The 23377-nt window shown below is 41.8% G+C and overlaps 1 protein-coding gene across 27 annotated transcripts in view; it reads left to right on the top strand.

Annotated features, from left to right (window-relative positions):
• FGGY (FGGY carbohydrate kinase domain containing) overlaps positions 1–23377 on the top strand; it is a 511202-nt gene that overhangs the window by 450524 nt on the left and 37301 nt on the right. For 11 of the 27 annotated variants that reach the window (XR_011390683.2, XR_016237332.1, XM_051857704.3 and 8 more), the window contains one exon: positions 1445–1542. The exons of the other annotated variants lie outside the window; for them this stretch is intronic. Coding sequence is in view for 9 of the 11 variants with exons in the window: in XM_051857704.3 (XP_051713664.3) it covers positions 1445–1542 (98 nt within the window). In the remaining 2 variants the exon portion in view is untranslated. The remainder of the gene's footprint in view (positions 1–1444; positions 1543–23377) is intronic. 27 annotated transcript variants of the gene reach the window in all.

Raw genomic sequence — 23377 nt, 5'->3', positions numbered from 1 at the left:
GCTTAAATATATTAAATAAAATTATACCATTGGGTAGGATATCAAGCTAACACACACAGCTACATTTTTCCTCCCTAACCAAACCTCACTGTCATATTTTTACCCTGAAAGCTAGTTCTTTTGTACTATCAAGCCAATCTTGATTATAAAACAATTATACCATAAACATTTAGCATTATGTGAGTTTCAGCTGAGTCCATAAATGTAAATGTTTTAGAAATAAAGAGCCACACAGATTTTTTTTTCCTGTATGAGAAATGAGATGTCTTCTCTTCTTGGGGTAAGCCCTTGAATTAAAAAGGAAATTAATAATTGTCTTAGAAATACTAAATTGCTATAGCTTCTGTTATAAATGGTGTCTGCCTTCTGAACTGTTATTGCTGTAGTGTTCTGTACTAAATGTTCTGTTGTTTTTTCTTACCTTTTTTTCTCTTGTGATGGTTCAGGCTTCCGTTTGTTTTGTAATAGTGACACCTAGGGGCAATAAGGAACATTGCATGAGCTGCTAAAATGTTCTCTTTATAAAACCAGTCCCCTTTGCTGAGGACAGAGTGTTTGAGACACCTTGGGGCTCGAGGAAAGAGAAGGCAGAAGGAGCCTGCATGGGATTGGTTGCTACTTCTATCCACTGGATTTCCCTTTTTTTCTTTTTTTAAACATTTATTTATTTGAAAGTTTGCAAGTCAGAGCTACAGAGAGTGAGAACAGAGAGAGGTCTTCCATCCATTGGTTCACTCCCCAAATAGCCACAATAACCAGGGCAGAGAAAAACCAGGAGCCAGGCTCCTCATCCGGGTCTCCCACATGGCTGCAGAGGCTCAAAGACTTGGTCCATCCTCCTCTGCTTTCCCAGGTACATTAGAAGAGAGCTGGATCAGTTGAACAGGCACCGATATGGGATGCCAGCATCACAGGGGGTGGCTTAACCTGCTCCATCACAATGCCAGCCCCACACCAGATTACTGATCTGGAGACAAACAAAAAATGGAGGTGAATAAGAATACTATGGTTTATTTTAAAGATTGATTTATTTATTTGAAAGGCAGAGAGAGAAAAATCTTCCATCCCTTAGTTCACTCCCCAAATGACTGCAACAGCCAGACCTGGGCTAGGTCAAAGCTAGGAGCCTGAAACTACATCTGAGAGTCTCCCACATGGGTGGCAGGGAATCAAGTACTTGGTCCATGACCCACTGCCTCGCTAGTACATTATCAAGAAACTGGGCCAGACATGGGAATAGCTGGGACTCAACCCAAGCACTCTTATTTGGGATGTGGGCCTCCCAAGCTGCGGATTAATCCACTGTGCCACAATGCCTGCCTCAAGAAGACTTTTTTTAAAATATAAAAGCATATTAGCTGAACTTGGAATATCGTATACTGCTCCAGCAGATTTTAAAAATCATTAATATTGCATTTGTCTACCTTGTGCAACTCATTTGCAGCAATTTGCTTCCTGTCCTGACTGTGGTAACAGGCGCTTCCCCAAGAAACTGCAGCAGAGAAATGATGACTGCATGTGACCCTTCAGCTCTGTCTCCTGGTAATTTCTTGCTTCTCCCATCTCCAGCTGTTCTTCTCTTTATTTAAAGTTTCCATCCATTTGTGTCCCGATATAGTTGCATTTCAGACTTTCAGCCTACAGTTTTTCAGAGTTCTTCCATGGTTCTCCATGTGTCCATGTCTTAAAACTTTAAAATCTTTGATGAAAACAATCATAAATGCTCATTCTAAACACATTAAAAATTCTTTTGATTATATAAACACTGATAAGCAATTATTATAAAATGGTTATCATGCTATGCTAAATTCAAAATTGGGGGGGGGGCATGTGTTTAACTTGGTACATTACAGAATTTCCAAGCTTCAGTTTGAAAAGAACAATTAAGTAAAGCAAAGAGCCAGGCATACCATTCTTCCCGACAGGTGTCACCCGTCTGTGAGTGATGATTATGACCATGATGATGATGCTTTATACAAGCCAAACACTCTTCTAATCACTTTCCATGCATTAACTCATTTAACAACTGCAACACCCCGGGACAGGAACTGTCATCCTCATTTTACACGTGATCACAGAAGGCTTGTGTTTTCCAAGACAGCAACTGTAGCAAGGTGGTGCAGGAACTTCTTATAGGTTGTATGCTGTGAAAGAGTGGACATGATGAGTTCTTCCCTGAACTGTTCATGAATCAGTGTCATTGTTCCTAGCCCTGTTAGCCAGCTCTCCCTTGGAAGCTTGTCTGTCTACTTGACTTTTTGATACCTGTTCCTTTTCTCAGCAAGTGTTCCAAGCTACATCTGTTTAAATAGCAATAACTGCCCTCACAATGCTTATCCCCCTGTTGGAAATATTTCAACAAACATGCAGTCACAACAAATAATGTTGATTTCAGTCAGTGAGAAGTGTTATAAATGAAAGAAAGCAATGTAAGGGGACAAAGATGGATGGGACAAACAATATGTGAAGGACTGGCCACGCACACCGAGGAGAGACCCTCCTGAGGAAGGGGTGTTTGACAGAAGGCCCAATGGCAGTGAGATCAGCAGGTGCAAAGGCCCTGCAGTGGGAATGAAAGGAATGTGTTTGAGGAGAAGCAAAAACAGCCACAAGTTTGGCGTATGTTAAGTCCCAAGCTCCCAGGGAATCAGAAAGTGTTGCAAAGAAAATGACCGTTGAGCTAGGACTTGGAAGAGTAAGCAGAGGTGTGTGTGTGTGTGTGTGTGTGTGTGTCTGTGTCTGTGTTTTGGAACTGAGACTGGAGAGCGGGCTGCAGAATTTTAAACCTTGAGAACAAAAGATTGATGAACTCAGGTTTACTCAATTGTGTATTGGTTGAAAACATGAATGAGTGAATGCCCCCCCCACACACACACACATACACACACATTACAAGGGTAGCTCTGAGATGGAGGCATAAAGCAAGAGGCATTTTGTTAATTCACTCTGAAAAATCACGGTTCCAGATTCTACCCTTCATTTCCTAGTAAGCAGACTTGCATGGAGATTCATTATCATTATCAAAAGTTTGCTTGCCAATTAGAATAGTCAGTGATTTATTGGGAGTGCAGCCTAAACATTCCTTAATTCAAAGGGTGACTTTATTGGGAGAACTGGACCTACCCAAAGCCCAGTGGCCCATAGTTTTATTTTTTCTGCACATTGCTTGGCTGACAAATATGGGGTAAACAAATGAGTGGAAAAATAAGTCATGAAATCAAAGTTGTGCTGGAAGAGAAAGAAGCTGATGGTGTGATCTGGATGCCAGAGGCAGTGCCTGACTTGGAAAATAAGGGCCTGGGTTCTGGTCTCTGCTCTACTGCCAACTTGTGGCATGGCAGTGGGCAAGCAGCAGTCCTCAGCCTGGACGGTGCAGCTGTGCAAGGCAGTGGCTGAGGTCCCCAGCAGCTCTGGAGTTCTGTGTTCCAACTATTTCTGCCTGCTTGGGACAAACCAAATGCATACGGGGCCAGGCAGGCAGCTCCCCCACCCCCACAGATGGCAGCCCTGTCCTGGGGTCCTCACTCAGAGACATGGGCTTCTCTGGGCCTAGACCAAAGATACTACACTATTAGGATGAGATCAGACATGTTCAGGGTGGTATGGCTGTGGAGGACATTAAGAAATTAAGACATTGTTCTCTTCTGTCATACCCTAGAAAGGGCTCTGACTGTCCACCACCTATGTTCCTGCAAGGCTTGGCTGAACACTCTCCCGGTGCCCTCCTCCTTACCCTTGTGTGTTTCGCTAGAGTGATCTGAAAAGCTGCCTACTTGTGATGGAATTTTGTCCTGGATTCCACTCAAGGAGCCTCTGGATCTGCCCACTTTTCCTCTCCCCACTCTGGTTTTACAGCCATGCCATAAACATTCAGACCCCAGATCCTCCACTCACCACCAGCTGGGTGGATTTGGTCAGGTTTCTTACCCTCTCTGTGCCTCATGTCATCAGCCGTGAAATGTGGATCCCATTTGTCTGTACCTTGGAGGGTTACGTCTAAGGATGAAGGAGATAGTCCAGGGAAAGCAATTAGAACAGCAGCTGGCACATGATAAATACAAAGAAAGTTACAGTTGCTGTGTTTCTCCCTGTAGCCTTTCACCACTGCCTGCCTTCTTGGGATACCTGCTGCCCAGGTCTCCCACAAGCAGTCGGGATAGAGGCTCCGAGAGTGTGGTCTGTGGGGCAGACACTTTGCTGAGATTACCTCCTTGAATCCCTGCCATAATCCAGCACAGTACTCATCCCTCCCATTCCATGTGCAAGGAACCTGCAGCCTGGAGAAGCCATGTGATATTCCCAGCATCACATAAGTAGTAAATGGAAAAGTTGCAAGTAAAGCTGTGGCCTCTTAGACTCCAAATGCAATGTTCTTTCTACTATACCACCAGCTATTGCAAGGCTGCCATTGTGCAGTTTTGAAAGGAAAAAGAGGAGTCCTTGAAGGGAGTGATGATAATGGGAACCAAACGCTCTGCCACAGCATCTGCTTACAGCTTTGAGAAGGGGCAGAAGGGCTGGGTCTGTGAGCCTAGCTCCCAGCAGTCCTTGCTTCAGCTCATCTGAAAATGATATGTCTTTAAAAGCAAGGAGCCAGAAAAAATAATTCATACTAAAAACAAACTCTGTCATGAGTCATTTGACTTTGCTTTCCCCTGAATACATAGTTTATGCCTTGGGAAAGCTAAGGCTAAAGGAACATCTGATTGTTGCAGGCCAGCAGAGCGATTATTTAAGGGGTTTCACATTCCGTATGTGCCCACTGGACCCCACGGTTTAGATCAAGGCTTGTGCCCATGGGGCCTGACAATTTGTTATTGTTGTCATGGTTGTGTTAGAGTGTGATTGTGCACGTTTTATCAAGATGGCCAGAATCACACTGGTTCACAATTCAGAAGGTCTCTGGCTATGAACCAGCATATGCCGTGGTTATTGTGAGTGAGGCTGTGCACAAGACAGGAACAATTCTGTGTGTTTGCGTGTTGAGGTATGTGAGTGCGAAGAAAGAGAGAAACACCAAGGGAAAGGCAGCTTCCTAAGCTGATCCCAGCCCTCGGTCAGTGTGTCTCTCAATCCAGGGTGAACAGTAGGTCACACAGAGCACCAGGCAAGGGACTCTGGCTCTGGTGCCAGATTGACATTCTTTAAATGACTGAAAAAGACAAGAATACAGTTACACTGTTCAGATACAAACAAGATACTTAGAATGTAGGTGAAAGATGTGAACTTCCCCTCATTCCAGAGATAATCACTGTTACACATTTTGTCCATCCTCTTAACCTTCCTAATAAAATCACAGACAAAATATTACACACACACACACACACACACACACACAATGATGCTGTAGAGATTGCTCAGGTTTTTTCCCATTTGCAAGATATTTTGGAGTACACTAAAACATGTACAGCTGCCCCTGTATACTATATACTAACAGTAGTTCCAGAGTTTTCATCTATCAAAGAAATCTGTCCAACCACTGTCCTGTTGCTAGACATCGAGGTAGACTCCAGTGCTTGGCAGCTACAGCTGGGACGCAAGGGTCATTTGCTGGGATAGTGACTCACATGGAGGAATGCGAATTTCTCTTGGAGAGATACAGAAAAGACACAGAAACATGGAATTTCTGATGGAAGGATGTATGCATTTAAAATGTTAACTGTGGCCAACGTGTCCTGCCAGAGGGCTGTCTCCAATTTGCACTCCTGCCAGTGCTGTCCCAGTGCCTTTACCAACACAGGATATTGCCGGCCATGTAGTGTTTTTGCCAACCTAATGGACCAACAGTGATTGCTCTTTGTTTTTTTCCTTTGCCTTTCTCCGATTACATTTTCTTTTTTTATCCAATCAGCTACTTAAATTTCTGTTTTCTGCTAAGGGCTTGTCAATATGCTGTCTTCCTTTTCCTGTAGGCTTGCTTATATTTTCCTCACTAAATTCAAGGAATTCTTCTTCTACTCTGTATCCGTCTTTTGTCTGTCATATATACGGAAGACTTTCTTATGTCCGTTGTCATCTACCTTTGCTTATAATGTCTTGAATGGGAGTTTTTGATCTTCATATATTCACATCTGTGAATCTCTTTCTTTATATTGTCCAGGTTTCTTGGACACTTTCCCTATACACTGTTTCTGCTCTTGAAGCTATATGTCTCAGGATGGTAATGCTGTAGACTCTCATGTGTCCAAGAGTACAGTGAGGACCGGGGAAGGTAAAATGTTTTACCCAAAGCTTGGACCGGAACATGCCAGGCTAGTAGAAGGGTTTCTCTGTGTGTGCAGATGTTCTTGGTAATTCCATCATTATTTGTGGAGATGTTCTAAAAATGTATCTGGATTGGCCCTGGGCAAGTGAGAGGCAGATGTCAAGAACCCTCTAGCTGCTTCTTCACTTTAGGACTTCACTGCTCTGCGTTTTTAGTTCATTTCTCTGTAAAATGGGATGAATCACAACCTCAGAGGGTTATTGGGAGACTTGATGTCTTCAGCACTTCACACACAGTGTGAACACAATGTGTTTTTACTTTGCCTTTCCTATTTAAAGCCCCCCCCCCCATTTTTTTCAACTCTTCCCCCCACCCAGGACATTAAAATGCAACTAGTCACTTGAAACTGTAGAAGTCAATCTCTTCTGAGGATTTTGTAGCCAAATAGTGGAGGCACAGCTTGCTTAAGAGTCTGAGGCAATTTCCTAATGAGACATCTCAGTGGGCCTAAAAGAAACAAAACACCTACACCATTGCTCAAGGCTGGAAAATTCTCCAGGGTGGCCAGCCCCTTTCAGAGGAGAGGAGCCAGGGCTCTGGGGGCCTGCTCCCATCCATGTGGGTGTGAGAGTTCCTTCTTCCAGAGCATTCCAAGTCACTTGCCTCCTTGAGGCCCTGCCCACGTAGAAGCAATTGCCCCTGCCTCTGAAATCGTTCTCTCTCCTCCTCATTTTGCCTGGAATCCCTCACTTCTTGAATCAACACAGTGCTAGAGGCTGAGAGCCTTGATTTTTGAGCCAGACTTCCTGGCCTGCAAACCCAGCTCTGCTACTGTTCTTGAGAGGCCTAGAGCAAGTTCCTCTTTGTCTCCGTTTCCCCATCTGTAAGATGAAAATACTAAGATAACTTATTTCAGAAAAGTTGATGCTATGAATACTATTTATAAAGTACTTGGCACACAGTATAGTATTCAGGAAGCTACCAATAAATCATGCGTGGTATCTGAATCCCAACTCCTCCTTTCACAGCCAGTTGACTTTGGATGATGTGTTTATTCCAACCCCAACTCTCTCATTTGTAAAATGAGTATGAAAATACCCACTTCATGGGATTGCTGGGAGAGTCAAATGGAATAATATATGTAATTATTATAGGAATTCAGTAAGAAGTGGCTACTCTGGTGGTGATTATAAAAAAAAAAAAAAAGTGAAAGTTCCTGCGGGGAGTGCCTGGTTCTCAAAAGCAAAGAGGCTGGTGATGAAGAGAAAGTTCTAGGGACCAGTATCGTGGTAGAGCGGGTAAAGCCACAGCCTGTGACACCGGCATCCCATATGGGTGCCGGTTTGTGTCCGGCTGATCTACTTCCCATTGAGCAACCTGCTAGTGGCATAGGAAAAGCAGCAGCAGATGGCCTGAGTGCTTGGGTTCCTTGTACCCACTTGGGAAACCTCGAAGAAGCTCTTCGCTCCTGGCTTCAGCCGGGCTCATCCCTGGCGATTGCAGCCATGTTGGGCGTAAAGCCGGGTATATAAGACCTCCCTCTCTCTTTCTGTCTTTCCCTCCCTCTCTGTAACTCTGCCTTCCAAATAAGTAAATAAATATTTTTTTTAAAAAATAAGGGAGATAGAAAAAGTCTAGAGTTTGATACCCTTGGTTAGAATTCAGCCCCACACCCTTGGCCTTGTGTCAGTATAGATAAGCTCTGTAACACTCTTTGCTGAGCTATAAAGTAGAGTGGATGATAGGGCCGACCTTGAGGCTTATCATGGAGAGAAAGTAATAAACCAGGTACATAGACAGCGATTAATGAAATTGACTGTAGCTGTTACCTACCCATCTCTCCTGCCCATCCATGGGAACATTTCTGATTGCAGCCACAATGTCCTCAGGTGGAAGGAACAGAGCACAACCAGAGCCCAGTGCAATCCACTTTTGTGAGCCTGGAGCACATCAAGAAGATCAAGACTGAGGGAGGGAAACTGAGGCAGACTCCTAGTCTTGATAGATTGGGCCAAGGTGATTGGGGCAAAGAGACAAACACAAGTAAAGATGCCCACCAGGACTTCTCTGCATCCTGGCGTCTCATTCTGCTTCTTGAACTAGTCTTGTTGGGTAGACGCTGGGTCAGAGAGTTTAGGTGACTGGCCCAAGGTCACATATCTGCAAGTGGAAGAACTGGGATTTGAGCCAAGGTCTGTCCAACTCCAAATCCTTAATGATACGCTGTTAATAATGGATGTTCTGCCTCTGCTGGGAGTGACTCAGAGGCCAAGCTGGAGGCGGAGGGGGAAGGAGGGATGACTGTTTCTATGAGTGAACAGAGGAGGGCAATAGGTCTGGAGTGGACAGGCCTCATGTAAAAATTTGGACATTTTGGCCTGAAAAACAAGAGAGGGTTTTCAGCTGTATCCTGTGTACTAGGCTAAGGGTAAACCCAAACACAGCCATAAATAGTACTGCACAGAGTCCCTGCCACAACAGCCCACTGTGCTCCTTCTGTCTGCCGACAAATGTTGAAATACTCTGCGTGAATCTGCTGCTGTTTCCCTCAGATCTGTCCCAGCCCACTGGAGTGCGGTGCCTTGGGGGTGATGGGAGAATCAGGCTTCTTCATGTGATCAGTCATCATGGAGGCTCAACCGCAGCCTCACCCAGGAGCTCAGCCTGCCTGGGCCCCTACGGAGCAGGCCTTCCTAAAGTTGTGCTTCCAAGGCGCCCATTCTACCGGATGGGCATGATCCAGCTGGTTACAGAATATATTTTTATAGCTATACTTTCTCTAGCTTAAAAAAGAAATCTAAAGTATCCGAGCTGGAAGGGACTTCAGCAAGTCATCTAGTCTAACGCAGTTACAGCACAGAGATACTTGGTTGCAGAGTGGGAAATGACCGCCCCAAGATTATATGGAGAAACCTGAGACTCAAATCTGGACCTCCTGCTTCTTGGTCCAAAACCTGCCAAATTCTGACCTCTCCAGGGCAGTCACAAAAAGTCTGCTCACCTATCTAAGGGGCAGAACTGGGATGTATTAGAAATAGGAAAGTGGTTCTGCATGCGTTTGTCTCCTTCCCCTGTCGCAGTGTTTCTTCCCACCTGTGAAAACTGACCTGTCCTGAGTGCTCAATTTTCCTTGGAAACAGGCTCTTGGATCTCCAGGGCTATTACCACTCACCTATCCCAGGGTTGTTTTTTTTTCCCCATACTTTGGCAGTGCTGCCTCTGAACAGTGAAAAGGACTCTGGACTGGGGGATAGCAGACTCAGCTCCTATTGAATGAGTGTCCCTACATATGATAGTGGCTCCCCAAGCACTGATGCTCATCTCTTAGGGTGCAGGCGAGCAAGGGGAAAGGGATGAGTATTAACTGATCACCTGGTGCATGCTGGACCCTGTGCTTATATAACCACATTCAATTTTTAAATGCATTTGTGTAAAGGCTGGTAATATTTCAGTTATTTTGAACATCAGTGTTAACTTTGAGTTGGCAGAGGTAACCTAACTAAATACCATTATCTTTGGTACTAAGTGATATACCTTTCAATAAAGTTATTGAAATGCAAAAAAATGCATTTGTGTGAGGGAGGTGGATATGATTATTTTCACTTATAAATAAGGAATCAGAAGTCTGGAAAGGCAATGCAGCCAGAAAATGAGGGAGCTGGGACCCGAACCTATATTTGGTTGAAAAATCCAAATCCAAACTCTCCAGTTCACCAAGCTAGAGAAAGTGAGATTGACTTGCATAAGTGCACCCATCCACCCACCCACACACACATACACAAACACACAGGGGCAGGGTGCTTTCTGATTTTGAAGTGTCGTCCATGAGTGACAGGTGACAAAAGGGACAATTAGCCTTCCAGGGCAGGCCAAGAAGTGGCACCCGGGGGCCAGTGATTGGCCTCTGGAGAAATTTGCCTTCCCACAGAAAGCCTTGGAATCGCAGTCATCATGCAGTCTACTTACACATGAGAGCAGTAGGACTGTTTAGAGGCAAGGACCTGGTGGTTCTCAGATATCATGGAGGCAGAGTTCCGCAGGTAGGGTCAGCCACATAATTCAAAGGACCCCGTGCAAAATGAAAATGTGCAGCCCAAAGCTGCAGTCTTCTGCTGCCTCGATGCCTCAATGCCTGCTGCCTCGATCCATGAGGACCAGTGACTTCCAAGGCCTTGCACAGGCGAGCACCCTTCATGTTGCCAGCCTCACACTGCATGACAGTGATAAGCAGCAGGACTCAGTCCTTGCTTTACCTTAAGACGCTGGGGACTTGTCACCTGGCCTGACCCTCCCACACCTGTCCTCAAATGGGGAGATGGCAAGAGCAATACACTTACCCTACCCCACATAACCCTGTCACCTACCCTGGGGTGCATGCTCAGCCAGGAGACTGTGGGGGTGGGACACCAAAAGACTGAGAGCCACAGCCAGGAACTAGTCCTGGGGAGACAGGTCCCTCACATCCCATTATCCCATCAGCCTTCACCTGCAAAATGCAGACAAAATTATGAAGATTTTCAAAACAGTGATGCATATCTTTAAACTCCAATGTGAGCCCTTCTGGTATAGGGCTCTGTGAATGGCATGACTGATGGCTATATGTAGCTTCTCCCTGCAGGAGGAATAAAGTGTCACTCACTTACCAGTGGGTAATCAAATAATAAGAACTGCTTATTGAGTTGCTAACAAAGCTTGCTGTAGATTACTTAAATGATTGCCCTTTATTGGGAGATCCTGATACTCACTTTTTGTTTTGGTGTGAAAATCTTTTTTTTTTTTTTTTTTTTTGTGTGTGTGTGTGGGTGATGAAATGATGATAAGCAGTTGAGCCATTGCTTTGGTTAAAGTGCTTGAATGGTAAAATAAAAAGCTCACCATTTTTTGCAGATCTCCAAAAGGTTTGGATATTTTAGTGGCCCAAAGTGTGGGGACCCCTGAGTGAGGTCTTCACAGAACACAGCCCTGCCCACTGGGGGATGGAGCCTCCTCCCCAGGAAGCCAGTGTGGGAAAGGCTTGCACCTTGCACAGAGTCAGGCTTGCCATTAATGGGAGCCATTAAGTCTCTGGGGGTGTTTGTCAGAAGCAAGACAGAACAGAAATAGAATCAAAGTTCAGAGTCTGACACTTGCCAGTTTCCTACCATCTCGATTACTATCAAGAACAGGGCTTGATGACAATGATTTCTCCAGTCTCTCAACCATCGACAGCTCCTTGGAAGAGAAGTGGAAGGATGCCAATACATCCAGAAATTCTAGCTGGTGTCCTGTGTCCTGTGTTCTGGTGTAATTACTGATAACAATATCCCCCTTCCTTCTTAAAAAATGTGCAGAATTGGGGCCGGTGTTGTAGTATAGTAGGTAAAGCCACAGCGTGCAATACTGGCATCCTATATGAGAGCCATTTTGTGTCCCAGCTGCTCCACTTCTGATTCGGCTCCCTGCTATTGCCTGCAAAAAGCAATGGAAGCTGGGCTGAATTTTTGGGCTCCTAGCACCCACATGAGAGACCCAGATGAAGCTCCTGGCTCCTGGCTTCAGCCTGGCCCAGTGCTGGCCATTTTGGCCATCTGGGGAATGAATCAGCAGATGGAAGATCTTTCTTTCTGTGTGTCTCTCCTTCTTTCTCTGTAACTCTGCCTTTCAAAATATATAAATAAATCTTTTTAAGGAACCATCTAGGACCCAAGGGTCCTTGGACAGTAAACTATGGCCACTGTCATTAAAGGTCCCTTCATCTCTCCCACAAAGCCTACTTACTGTTTCTATGGCAGCAAACTCACAGTGGCAGTCACATGGCTGTATTTTTGCTGCTGCCAGAGGCCCAGGTTGGGTATCAGCCTGGAGCCTGGAAGGACCCATTCAGTTCTGGGACTTCAAACACCTAGCAGTGGGCAAATCTTTGTGGCATCTACTTCAGGGGCTTTTCCCCTGGTATCATCTATGGGAGCATCAAGTTGAAGGCCAAGGCAAATTCTTTCTTTGATGAAGAAAGACACATGAATACAATGATGTCCTGGACTCTGGGAACGGGCAGATTCATGGTAAGCTTGGGGGATTATAGCCTAAATGATTTTACTCCAGTACATGTGGAATTAAACACAAAATAGACAGCTGATTACTGTATGAGCCACCTGCCCCAAACCAACATGATGATTGGTGTCTTCTCAGCCTCAGAGCCAGAGAGTTTTTCTCTAGAACACACTGAGTGTGAGACTGCATTTGGGGTGAGAGGAGAGAGAAAAACTAGGAGAAGGAGGAGGAAGAAAAGAAAGAAAAAGTCAGATCAGTGGACAGTTTTGAAACATCCAAACTCTATGCCATTTAGGATGGATTTTCTTTTTATGCCACATATTTGACATATGGAAAGAAATCATTGCTAATAAGGCTGCAGAGTCTCAGGAACCCTTCTCCTTGACCCATGCAAAGAGCTGCAAAAATCAACTCTGAGGGCCTTCCAGCAAAGAAGAGCTTGGTGCAAGCTTGAGAGCTTGCAGGGCATTTCGGTGACATTTCTGGATGCCCTTTGTTTCCCCCTTTCAAGAAAAGCCCTTTCTTTCTTTGCCTTCTCACATAACAGCTTGGAATTCTTGTCCCCCCCTGAAATGTATTTGAACTTGCTGGGTTTGTTAAGAGTCAGGGCATGAAGCCTTTTTCCATGGTAGAAAAGTTCTGGCATTCCAAAGCAGAACTAATGTGGGATTTGGGAAGCCTGCCCTCTTTGTGCAGTTAATTAGGGCTCCTCAAAGGTAGTTGATCCATCGGCGTCATAGGAAACTGACGCTTAGGCCAGGGAAGGTGGAGACTGTGTGAGCCCCCGGAGTGGGGTGGGGAATGCAGATCCCACACCTGTTCCCCACTGACTGGACTCAGGATTCCAGGGAAACAAAGTTGTGTGCTTTCAGAGGATGCTTATTGAGACCCCAGCCAATTTAATAAGTTCGTGTGTTGCTAGTGCTTGATTCAAGCCCCAGAACAAGTGACTTCCCTTGGGTCAGTGAAATAAGGTCTTGGTTCTAGTAATTACTATGAAGATGATAAAAATGCGGTGGAGAATTACAGGCTTTGGATGCAGACTCCTGTGCTCCAAGTTTGACTCTGCCACTGTTAGAAGATAGGTGGGTCTATGGTAGGTGTAATGGTAGAGTTGGGCTGCTGCTTGGGATGTCTGTGTCCCATATCTGAGTGCAAGTTCAAGTTCTGGCTGCTGCACTTCCAATCCAGCTCCCTAAAAATAGGCTGGAAAAGCAACAGAAGATGGCTCAAGTGGTCGGACCCCTGTACCCACTTGGGAGACCTGGAAGAAGCTCCTGGCTTATGGCTTCAGCCCTGGCCCAGCCTCTGTCATTGCAGCAATTTGGGGAGTAAACCTGCAGATGGAAGATCTTTCTCTCTCTTTTTCTCTCTCCACTCCCTCTGTATTACCCCCACTCTCTCTAACTCTTTCAAATAAATAAATAAATCTTTAAAAAGAACAGTTTAGGACAGATTGTGCTGGACTTTGAAGGACAGGGAGAAGTGGCTGGGATTTAGAGCAATAATAGTAATAATTATAGTGATACTTGCAGGCAGGGTTACTGAGCCACACACTGCACAGACATCCTCCTTGATGACCTTCCCAACCATTCTGTGAGGCCACTAGGGGGGGACTTCAAAAAGTTCATGGTGGGGTAGGCAGGGTTGTGGTGTAGTGGGTTAAACTGCCACCTGCGAAACTAGGTCCTGAATGAGTGCCAGTTGGAGTCCCAACCACTCCTGATCCAGCTCCTTGCTAAATGCTACTGAGAAAGCAGTGGAAGATGGTCCGCATGCTTGGACTTCTGCCACCTACATGGGACACTTGAGTTGAGTTCCAGGCTCCTGGCTTCAGCTTGGCCCTTGGGAAGTGAACCAGTGAATCAAAGATGTCTTGCCACCCCCGCCCCCACTCTCTCTTTCTGTAACTCTTTTAAATAAACTCAACCCTATTTTAAAAAATAATTCATGGAAAACACATTCTGTGAATAATCTATGCATGAGTTTCAAAAACTAAATTTATACCAAAATAAACTTGACCATTTAACTGTATTTTCCATGAACTTTTTACAGATGAGAACTTTTCTGCAGATGAGAAAAGTGAGACTTGGACTGGATAAATCAAATATTGATGGAGAATTAAAAATATCCCACAATGCATAGATCAACAACATTTCAAGGCTTTTATACCACTACTTTTCTTCTGTGGATACATGAGATTTTATAGTGTACCCACACAATGTAAGTCCTACATGTCAAGTTATTTCTAGTTGTTTTGATACTGTTGTCCATTATCAGTTGTTTATGCCTGAGACAAAGAATACAATGAATTCGAGACCCTATACCACATGGACAAGTCCAATACTTCCCACCATGGACAACAGGGAACTCTAGCTGAGTTTTGAGCAGGTGAAGGAGGAGTTAGTGTGAACCGGAGTGGTCAGCCACCTTTTCAGGGTCTTGTCCCTGGCAGCTTTACAGTACCACCTGTTCCTGGCTTGGTAGCTGCCAGTCCAACCAGACGAGGCTATGCTAACTGGCAACAACAGGATCTTTCAGGCTAGTTACATCATTTCTACCAAATGAAATTGGTTAAGGATTTTTCTTTAAATGTGCTGTAGAATACTACACAGGATGCTACAGCAGTTAAGAGCATGGCTTCTGGAATTGGAAGGATATGGGATCAGTTCTGCCACTTGCTGGCTGTGGCATCCTAGGAAAACTGTTTAACTTTGATCAACCTCAGTTCCTCATTTGTAAAGTTCAGTGAAAAGAAGACCCACTTTATTTGGTAATCAAGAAGATTCAGTGAAATGATATAAGCACGTATCATAGCACCAGACAGTAAGCACTCAATAAATGGTAGTTTTCACCAGCATTGTATTAATTATTATATAAAGTGTATCTCAAGACTTCTGGGAGACATTTCACTCAGACAGTTCTTTGTTCAACAAACATTTATTCAGAGGCTACTCTATATCACATCCTAGCTGGGTGCAAATATGGGCTATGTCATTATGTTTATAAAAAGAAGCAAAACTAGTTAATCATTTGCTATAGGCTAGGCCCCATTCTCAGCATTTTAGAGACGTTATCCCATTTAGTCTTGCTAAGAGCCCTGCAGAGATGCAGACATTATAATTGTCATTATACAGATGAAGAAGCTAAGGCTTAGAGAGGTTAAAGCCCCAAAAGCATGACCAGTGATTGAGTGTGGTATCCACTACCCTTAAATCAACCAAAATATTCTAAGATCACATCCCCACCACTGAGAGAGCCACATTTTGCTCTCATATTCATGCAGTAGAACGCCTTTGCTCATGTGACTTTCTGGTTAAAGGAAAGGTCCCGGGGAAGTGGTTTTGATTCCAACCTTGCTGGCAGATCTCTCTAGCAAGCTTAACGTTCTTGTACCCAAGTTAACATTTCAGGGATGAGCCGAGTGGGCTCCCCTCTGATGACAGGGGACTCCATCATCAGTCAGGATTTCTTTAGCTGTGTGGGACTGTCAATGGAGACAGAGAAGACGATAGGCAAAGGGCTCACATTGAACTCAACGAAGATATGCTTTGCAAGTTATTTTATTATGTTTGATTCTTTAAACAAGTCCCAGTCATGAGCTTTCTTTTTGGATCTATGCCTTAATGCCTCTAACCACTGAAAGCCAAGTATGTCAAGGAAAAAAAAAAGTTCTTCAGTTGGTTGAAGTTTTATTCTGTTTCTGCTTTGGTGGTTTGAAGCTAATTACAGACTGTGGGTTGTGCCTACATGGGCAAAATGAAATGAGAGTTTGAGCAATTACTTTAATAATGAAGAGAGGAAAATCCACTTTTCTTTCCATTATCTAAAGATTTCAAGCATATGTTAAGTTTTTTAAAAAATATATATTGAATTATGTGAAAATTGGCCTCAAGCCTTCATTTTACTTTGCCTGTCTAGAAACAGTCTCAAATTTTGTCTCTGAAGGAGTTGATGTGCCTTAGAATGTCTCCAGTGGACTAGATAGAGGCTCTCATTGGAACAATTGCAGGCTAAGAAGTTTTGTTATTGTTCCAAGAGAATATATGAGCATACTTAGGGAGTGAGGTATGTTATGAAGGATGGCTCTTCATTTGAAAAAAAAAAAAAAAACAAGCTGAGGAATCTGGAATAAAACTCAAGATGAAGAGTTTCCATTCATCTTATTGATTCCTCTGCTGATTTAGTCCTTACCATAACCTGCAGGGTCCACTTGCTCTGACGTCCACTTCCTTTTGCATTTCATCCCTTGCTCTCCTGCCCTGGCCCAAGCTGTTCCAGCTTTCTGGCCTCTTTGCTCTTTGCATGTACTGAGCATACTCTCACCTCAGGGCTTTCACACTTCCAGTTCCCTTGGCTCAGAATTCTTTTCCCACAGATGTCCCCATGGTTCACTTCCTCATTCAATCAGTTTAGGCAACATTGAAATGAGTTTATTTTGGTGAAAAAATTTCTGAAATCCATGTATGATTCTTTCATATTTCACATTTTCCATGAGCTTTTGGAAGCTGCCTCATGAAGGCATGATTTTGAGCACTGTTGCACCTAAATTTATCATTAATAAAATTTTCCATGAACTTCATGAAGTACCCTGTATCATTTTATCAAAGAGATGCCATTATTTCTGGCCACCTATGCAAACTGCCTGCTCCACCCCTACTATTATTCATCCCCCTTACTCAACTTGGTTTTTTCCCCTGGTCAGCCATATCACACATGCCTGTAGGTACACATGCATATATATTATCTTAATAAACTCTACTTTTAAAATAGTTTTTATTTGCAAAAATAGTTGTGAAGAGAATACAGTTACCATAAACCCCACATCCTATTTCTCTTGCTATTATCTCACAGTAGTATGATACCTTTTTATATTAATGAACCAACATTGATACATTATTACTAAAGTAAAAACTTCATTTTGATTTCCTTAGTTTTTACCTAAGGTCCTTTTTCTGTTCCAGGATACCCATTACCTTCATGGTCATGTATTGTTTACTTATGTGTATGCTCAGGGCCAGTGTGGTGGCATAGCAGATAATGCCACCACTTGCAATGCCAGCATCTCATATGGGCACCAGTTTGAGTCCCAGCTGCTCCACTTCTGGTCCAGTTCCCTGCGAATGTGCCTGGGAAAATGGTGGAGAATGGCCCAAGTGCTTGGGCCCCTGCAACCACATGAGAGACCTGGAAGAAGCGCCTGGCTCTTTATTTCAGCCTGGCCCAGCCCTAGCCACTGGGGCCATTTGGGGAGTAAACCAGAAGATGAAAGACCTCTCTATATATATCCCCATCTCTAAAACTCTGCCTTTCAAATAAAATAAAATAAATCTTTAAAAAATGATGGGCATGCTTTGAGCAGTGCATCATTAGGCTGTTTCATCATTGTGCCAGCATAATAGAGAATTCTTACACAAAGATGGCTACAATATCATTAGGCAATGTAATCTCATGGGGCCACCATCATGTATGTGGTCCTTCATTGACCTAAATATTGTTGGCAGCACAGGAATTTAATCATCCTATCTCCTTAAGCTCTTTATTGTTTCTTTGTGTTTTTAAAGGTTTTTATTTATTTGAAAGGCAAACACACACACACACACACACACACACAGAGAGAGAGAGAGAGAGAGAGAGAGAGAGAGAGAAATACAGACTGCCAGACATATCCCAACCACTGGTTTGCTCCCCTAAATGCCTGCAACAGCTAGAGTTGGTCCAGGCCAAAGCCAGGAGCTGAGAATTCCATCCAGGTATCCCATGTGAGTAGCAGGAACCCAAGTACTGGAGGCATCACCACTATCTCCCAGGGCATGCATTAATAGGAATCTAGAATTAGCAATGGAGCTAGAACTTGAACCAGGCACTCGTATAAGGGATGCAGGCACCCTGGGTGGACTTAACTGATATGTCTGTCCCAGTTATTCTGATTTTTGGTGAATCTTGATAGTTTTTGAGGACTTCTGCTCAGATAATTTGTAGAATGTCCTTCAGTTGGGATTCATCTGATGCTTTTCCCATGATTAGGCTGGAGTTTTCATTTTCTGGGAGGAAAACCAGAGAGACAACGTATCATTGTCATCATAGCAAGGATGCTTCCTGTCAGCATTAACTTGTAATTGATGAGGTTGACCTGGCTTTCCTGGATGAAGTAGTGTTTGTTGGATTTGTATTTCTCCATTGTAAAATTATTTTCTTGAGATTGGCACTGTGGTGCAGCAGGTTAAGTTTTCAAATAAATTTTAAAATCTCTAAAAAAATTATTTTCTCTTCCTTTCTATAATGTATTCCTTGGAAGAAATTTACTATGAGCAGTCCAAACTTAAGGAATGGGAAACTGTAATTCACCTTCTTGAAGGCAGAATATCTATAAGAGTTTGGAATACTTTTTCTTGGGAGAGTTGTCTATTCCCATTATTTTAAATTTATCCATTCAATAACTCAACAATATTTATATTTTGGGTTACAAAATCCAAAAATCCAATACTGTTTTATTTTGCTATTCAGTTGTTCCAGGTTTGGCCATTGATAGATCTTCACTTATCTCCTTTGTCTTAACCCCATAATTGTATATTTTGTGTTTTATTTTATTATTACTTTACTATTTTTGAAGCTATAAGATGCTTCAGGCTTTTCTTATATATTTCCTATTCTAGCTGTAGAATTAGCCATTCTCCCAGAAGTCTGATTCTTGTTTCTGGGAAATGATGTTGGAAACCAAGATCTTTTTGGCCATTAAGTGTGCTCATTGTTCTTGGGCTGCTGTTGCTTCTTAGCCCTTCCAGCTAACAGAGTGAAGAAATATAAGAGTACTTCAAAGAGTTCGTGTAAAATGTATAGTATAAAAAAAAGCAAGTATTTTGAAATTTTTGCACCAAAAACACCTTTAAACTCCATTTTCATGAACTTTTGAAGCACCCTCTTTATGTATGTTCAGTAGTTGCTGCTCCTTATAAGAAGAAAATTCCAAGACCCCCAATGGATGCCTGAAACTGACATTAGTACAAAACCCTGCATACACTGTTTTTTCCTATATAAAAATTACTTATGATAAAGTTTAATTTTTAAATGAGGTACAGTAAGATTAACAATAACAAGTAATAATAAAATGGAACAGTTATCCCAATATACCATAATAAAAATTATGGGAATGTGAAGTATTGGGAGCCAGGCAATGAGGTCCTTTCTCACCATTCCTATTCAATAAACATGGAAGTGCAGATATTTTCTTCATATGCTGACCTAATTTCCTTTAGATATATTCTCAGAAGTGGGATAGCTGTATTATATGGTAGGTCAGGTTTTTTTTGAGGAATCTCAATACTGTGTTCCATAGTGGTTGCACTAATCTGCATTCCCACCAACTATCTATTAGGGTTCTCTTTTCTCCACATCCTTGCCAGCATTTGCTAATTTTTGACTCTTGGATAATAGCCATTCTAGCTGGAGTGAGATGACATCTCATTGTGGTTTTTATTTTCATTTCTCTAATGTCTAGTGATACTGAGAATTTATATTTCATGTGTTTGCTCGCCATTTGTGTTTCTTCTTTTGGAAAATGTCTTTATATCCTTTGCCCATTTCTTAACTGGATTGTTTGCTTCACTGTTGCTGAATTTCTTGAGCTCCTTATATGTTCTGTATATTAATCCTTTATCAGATACATAGTTTACAAATATTTTCTCCCATTCTGTTGGGAGTTACCTATTCGTTGTTAACTTTGCAGTGAGAAGTGTCTTGGTTTTATATAATCCTATTTGTCTATTTTTTGCTTTTACTGCCTATGCTTTTGGGATCTTAGTGGATATCTAGTTGTTTAAACATGGTTTGTTAAAAATATTATCCTATAATTGGGGCTGGCATTGTGGTGCAACAGATGAAGCTGTCACCTGTGCAGTAACCCCGGCCATTGCAGTCATTTGGGGAGTAAACCAATAGATGGAAGCTCACTCAATCGCTCTCTCTCTCTCTCTCGCTCTGCCTTTCAAATAAATAACAAAAATCTTTAAAAAATATTATCCTACAACTTTTGAATTGCCTTTGTCAAAGATCAGTTAGCTGTATTTTTGTGGGTCTATTTCTGGGATTTCTTTTGTTTTATTAAGCTCTTTGTGTATTCTTCCATCAATACCATGTTGTCTTAACTATTGGCATTTTATAGTAAATCAAAAAATTGAGAAGCATCATTCTTCTTTGTTCTTCTTTAGTATTGGGTTAACGAAATCAGATATGTTGTCTTTCCAAATAAATTTTCAAATCACTTTATTGCTATTTTCAAAATAGCTTGCTGTGAGTTATGTTAATCAAGTTGGACGAATTTTTCATGTTGACAATATTGGGTTTTCAAAATTCATGAACACAGAATAACTATCCATTTATTTAGACCTTTAGATTTTATTTCTTTCACTAGAGTTTTGTAGTTTTCCACATTCATATCTTGTACATTTTTTTTATTTATATTTAAATATTTTGGTTTTTTTTGTAATGGTATTTTTATTAAGTTTCATTTTTTATTGATGGCAATTGGTAGAAAGCAAATGACTTCTGTAAGGAATCTTGTATCCTGATAGTATATTGTGCTCATCTACTCATTCTAATTTTTTTGTTTATTGATGTTTTGTGATTTTTCTAAATAGATAGTTATGCCAGCAGATTTAAAAAGATAGTTTTAGCTTGTCCTGGCTAATATGTACACCTTTTGTTTCTGTTTTTCATTCTACTGCATTAATGAGGACTTTAAGTAAGATCTTGAATGGGAATGGTGAGAAAGGACATCGTTACCTGGCTCCCAATACTTCAGGGAAAGTGTCCAGTTTTTCATCACTATCTGTGGTGTTAGCTGGAGAGTGCTTTGTTGTTATTTGTTGGTTTTTGATGTTACTTATCAGTTTGAGGAAGTTCTGATATATCCCTAGCTTTCTAAGAATGTATGCTCATGAATGGGTGTTAGATTTTTTTCTTTTTTTCTTTTTTTATTTGGTAAATTAAATTTCCAAAGTACAGTTTTTGGATTACATTGGCTCCCCCCCCCATAATTTTCCTCCCACTTACACCCCTCCCATCTCCTGCTCCCTCTCCCATTCCATTCACATCAAGATTCATTTTCAATTATCTTTATACACAGAAGATCAATTCAGTATATATTAAGTAAAGATTACATCAGTTTGCACCCACACAGAAACACAAAGTGTAAAAATACTGTTTCAGTACTAGTTATAGCATTACTTCACATTGGACAACACATTAAGGACAGATCCCACATGAGAAGTAAGTACACAGTGACTCCTGTTGTTGACTTAACAATTTGACACTCTTGTTTATGGCATCAGTAATCTCCTTAGGCTCTAGTCATAAATTGTCAAGGCTATGGAAGCCTTTTGGGTTCGCCGACTTCGATCTTATTCTGACAGGGTCAGAGTCAAAGTGGAAGTTCTCTCCTCCCTTCAGAGAAAGGTACCTCCTTCTTTGATGACCCGTTCTTTCCACTGGGATCTCACTCCCAGAGATCTTTCATTTAGGTCTTCTTCTTCTTCTTTTTTTTTTTTTCCCAGAGTGTCTTGGCTTTCCATGCCTAAAATACTCTCATGGGCTCTTCAGCTAGATCTAATGCCTTAAGGGCTGATTCTGAGGTCAGAGTGCTGTTTAGGACATCTGCCATTCTATGAGTCTGCTGTGTATCCCGCTTCCCATGATGGACCGTTCTCTCTCTTTTTGATTCTATTAGTTAGTATTAGCAGACACTAGTCTTGTTTGTGTGATCCCTTTGACTCAGACATATCAGTGTGATCAATTGTGAAGTGAAGTTGATCGCTTGGACTAGTGAGATGGCATTGGTACATGTCACCTTGATGGGATTGTATTGGAATCTCCTGGCACATTTCTAACTCCACCATTTGGGGCAAGTCCGATTGAGCATGTCCCAAATTGTACGTCTCCTCCCTCTCTTATTCCCACTCTTATATTTAACAGGGATCACTTTTCAGTTAAAATTTAAACACCTAAGATTAATTGTGTGTTAATTACAGAGTTCAACCAATAGTAGTAGAACAAAAAAATACTAAAATGGATAAAGTATCTTTTAGTGTGATACGATGTTTACTATTTGGCCTGTTATTATGATGAATTACATTGATTTTTGGATGTCGAACCAGCCTCGCATACCTAGACTAAATATACACTTGCAGTGTATAAATGATTGATTAATATTATTTTGAGGCTTATTAAATCTCTATTCATAAAAGACTGCTTTTTTATTTTCCTTTTTTGCAGTGCCTTTGTCTGGATTTGCTATTAGAATAATGCTAGTCTCCTTGACTAACACAGGAAGCTTTTCCTGTGCGTCTGTTTTTCTAGAGGAGATAGTGAAGATGTGGTACCATTTTTTCCTCACATATTTGGCAGCATTCACTAATAAAATCATCTAGGACTATCTAGGACTGCTGCTTTGTTTTTGAAAGTCCATTAATTATTGACAACATTATTATTACATACATTCAGCTCTGTTTAAATGATCTCTTTTTCTCTGTGTGCGATTTTTTTTTTGTCTTTCAAGGAAGCAATCCATTTCAACTCAGTTGGAAATTTATGATCACAGAATTATTCACAGGATTCTTTTATTATCTGATTTCATTAGTGATGACCTCTCTTTAATTTCTGATATTAGTAACTTCTGTGTTCTTTGTATCATCATAAGCCTGGCTAATGGTTTGTCTATTTTATTGATGTTTGAAAAACTAGATTTTTGTTGCATTGATTCTTTCTATCATTTTTCTGTGCTTAAGTTCATTGATTTTCTGCTCTAATTTTTATTTTTTCTGCTTGCCTTAGATTTAAATTGTGACTCTTTTCTAGTTTCTTAAAACAGAGACTTAGATGACTGATTTTCTACTTTTCTTTTCTAATATAACCATTCAATGCTCCACTGATTCTTTGTTTCTTTTCCCCCCTCTGCCTCCTCTTGTTTTCATGATATGATTCCATCTTACATGTCAATTATACTTCTTTTAAAGAAAAAATTTTATGATTGTTCTGAAATTTGTAATATATATGTTTAATCTAAGTCTAGTTTCATATGACATAACAGTGATTAAGTCATGGATTAAGCATATCCATATCCCATATCAGAATGCCTGGCTATCCTGC

Source organism: Oryctolagus cuniculus, chromosome 7, assembly GCF_051225735.1.
Source record: "Oryctolagus cuniculus isolate XC-2025 breed Fujian yellow rabbit chromosome 7, ASM5122573v1, whole genome shotgun sequence".
In the NCBI taxonomy this organism is placed as follows: Eukaryota; Metazoa; Chordata; class Mammalia; order Lagomorpha; family Leporidae; genus Oryctolagus; species Oryctolagus cuniculus.
This window is presented reverse-complemented; position numbering and strand designations above follow the sequence as displayed.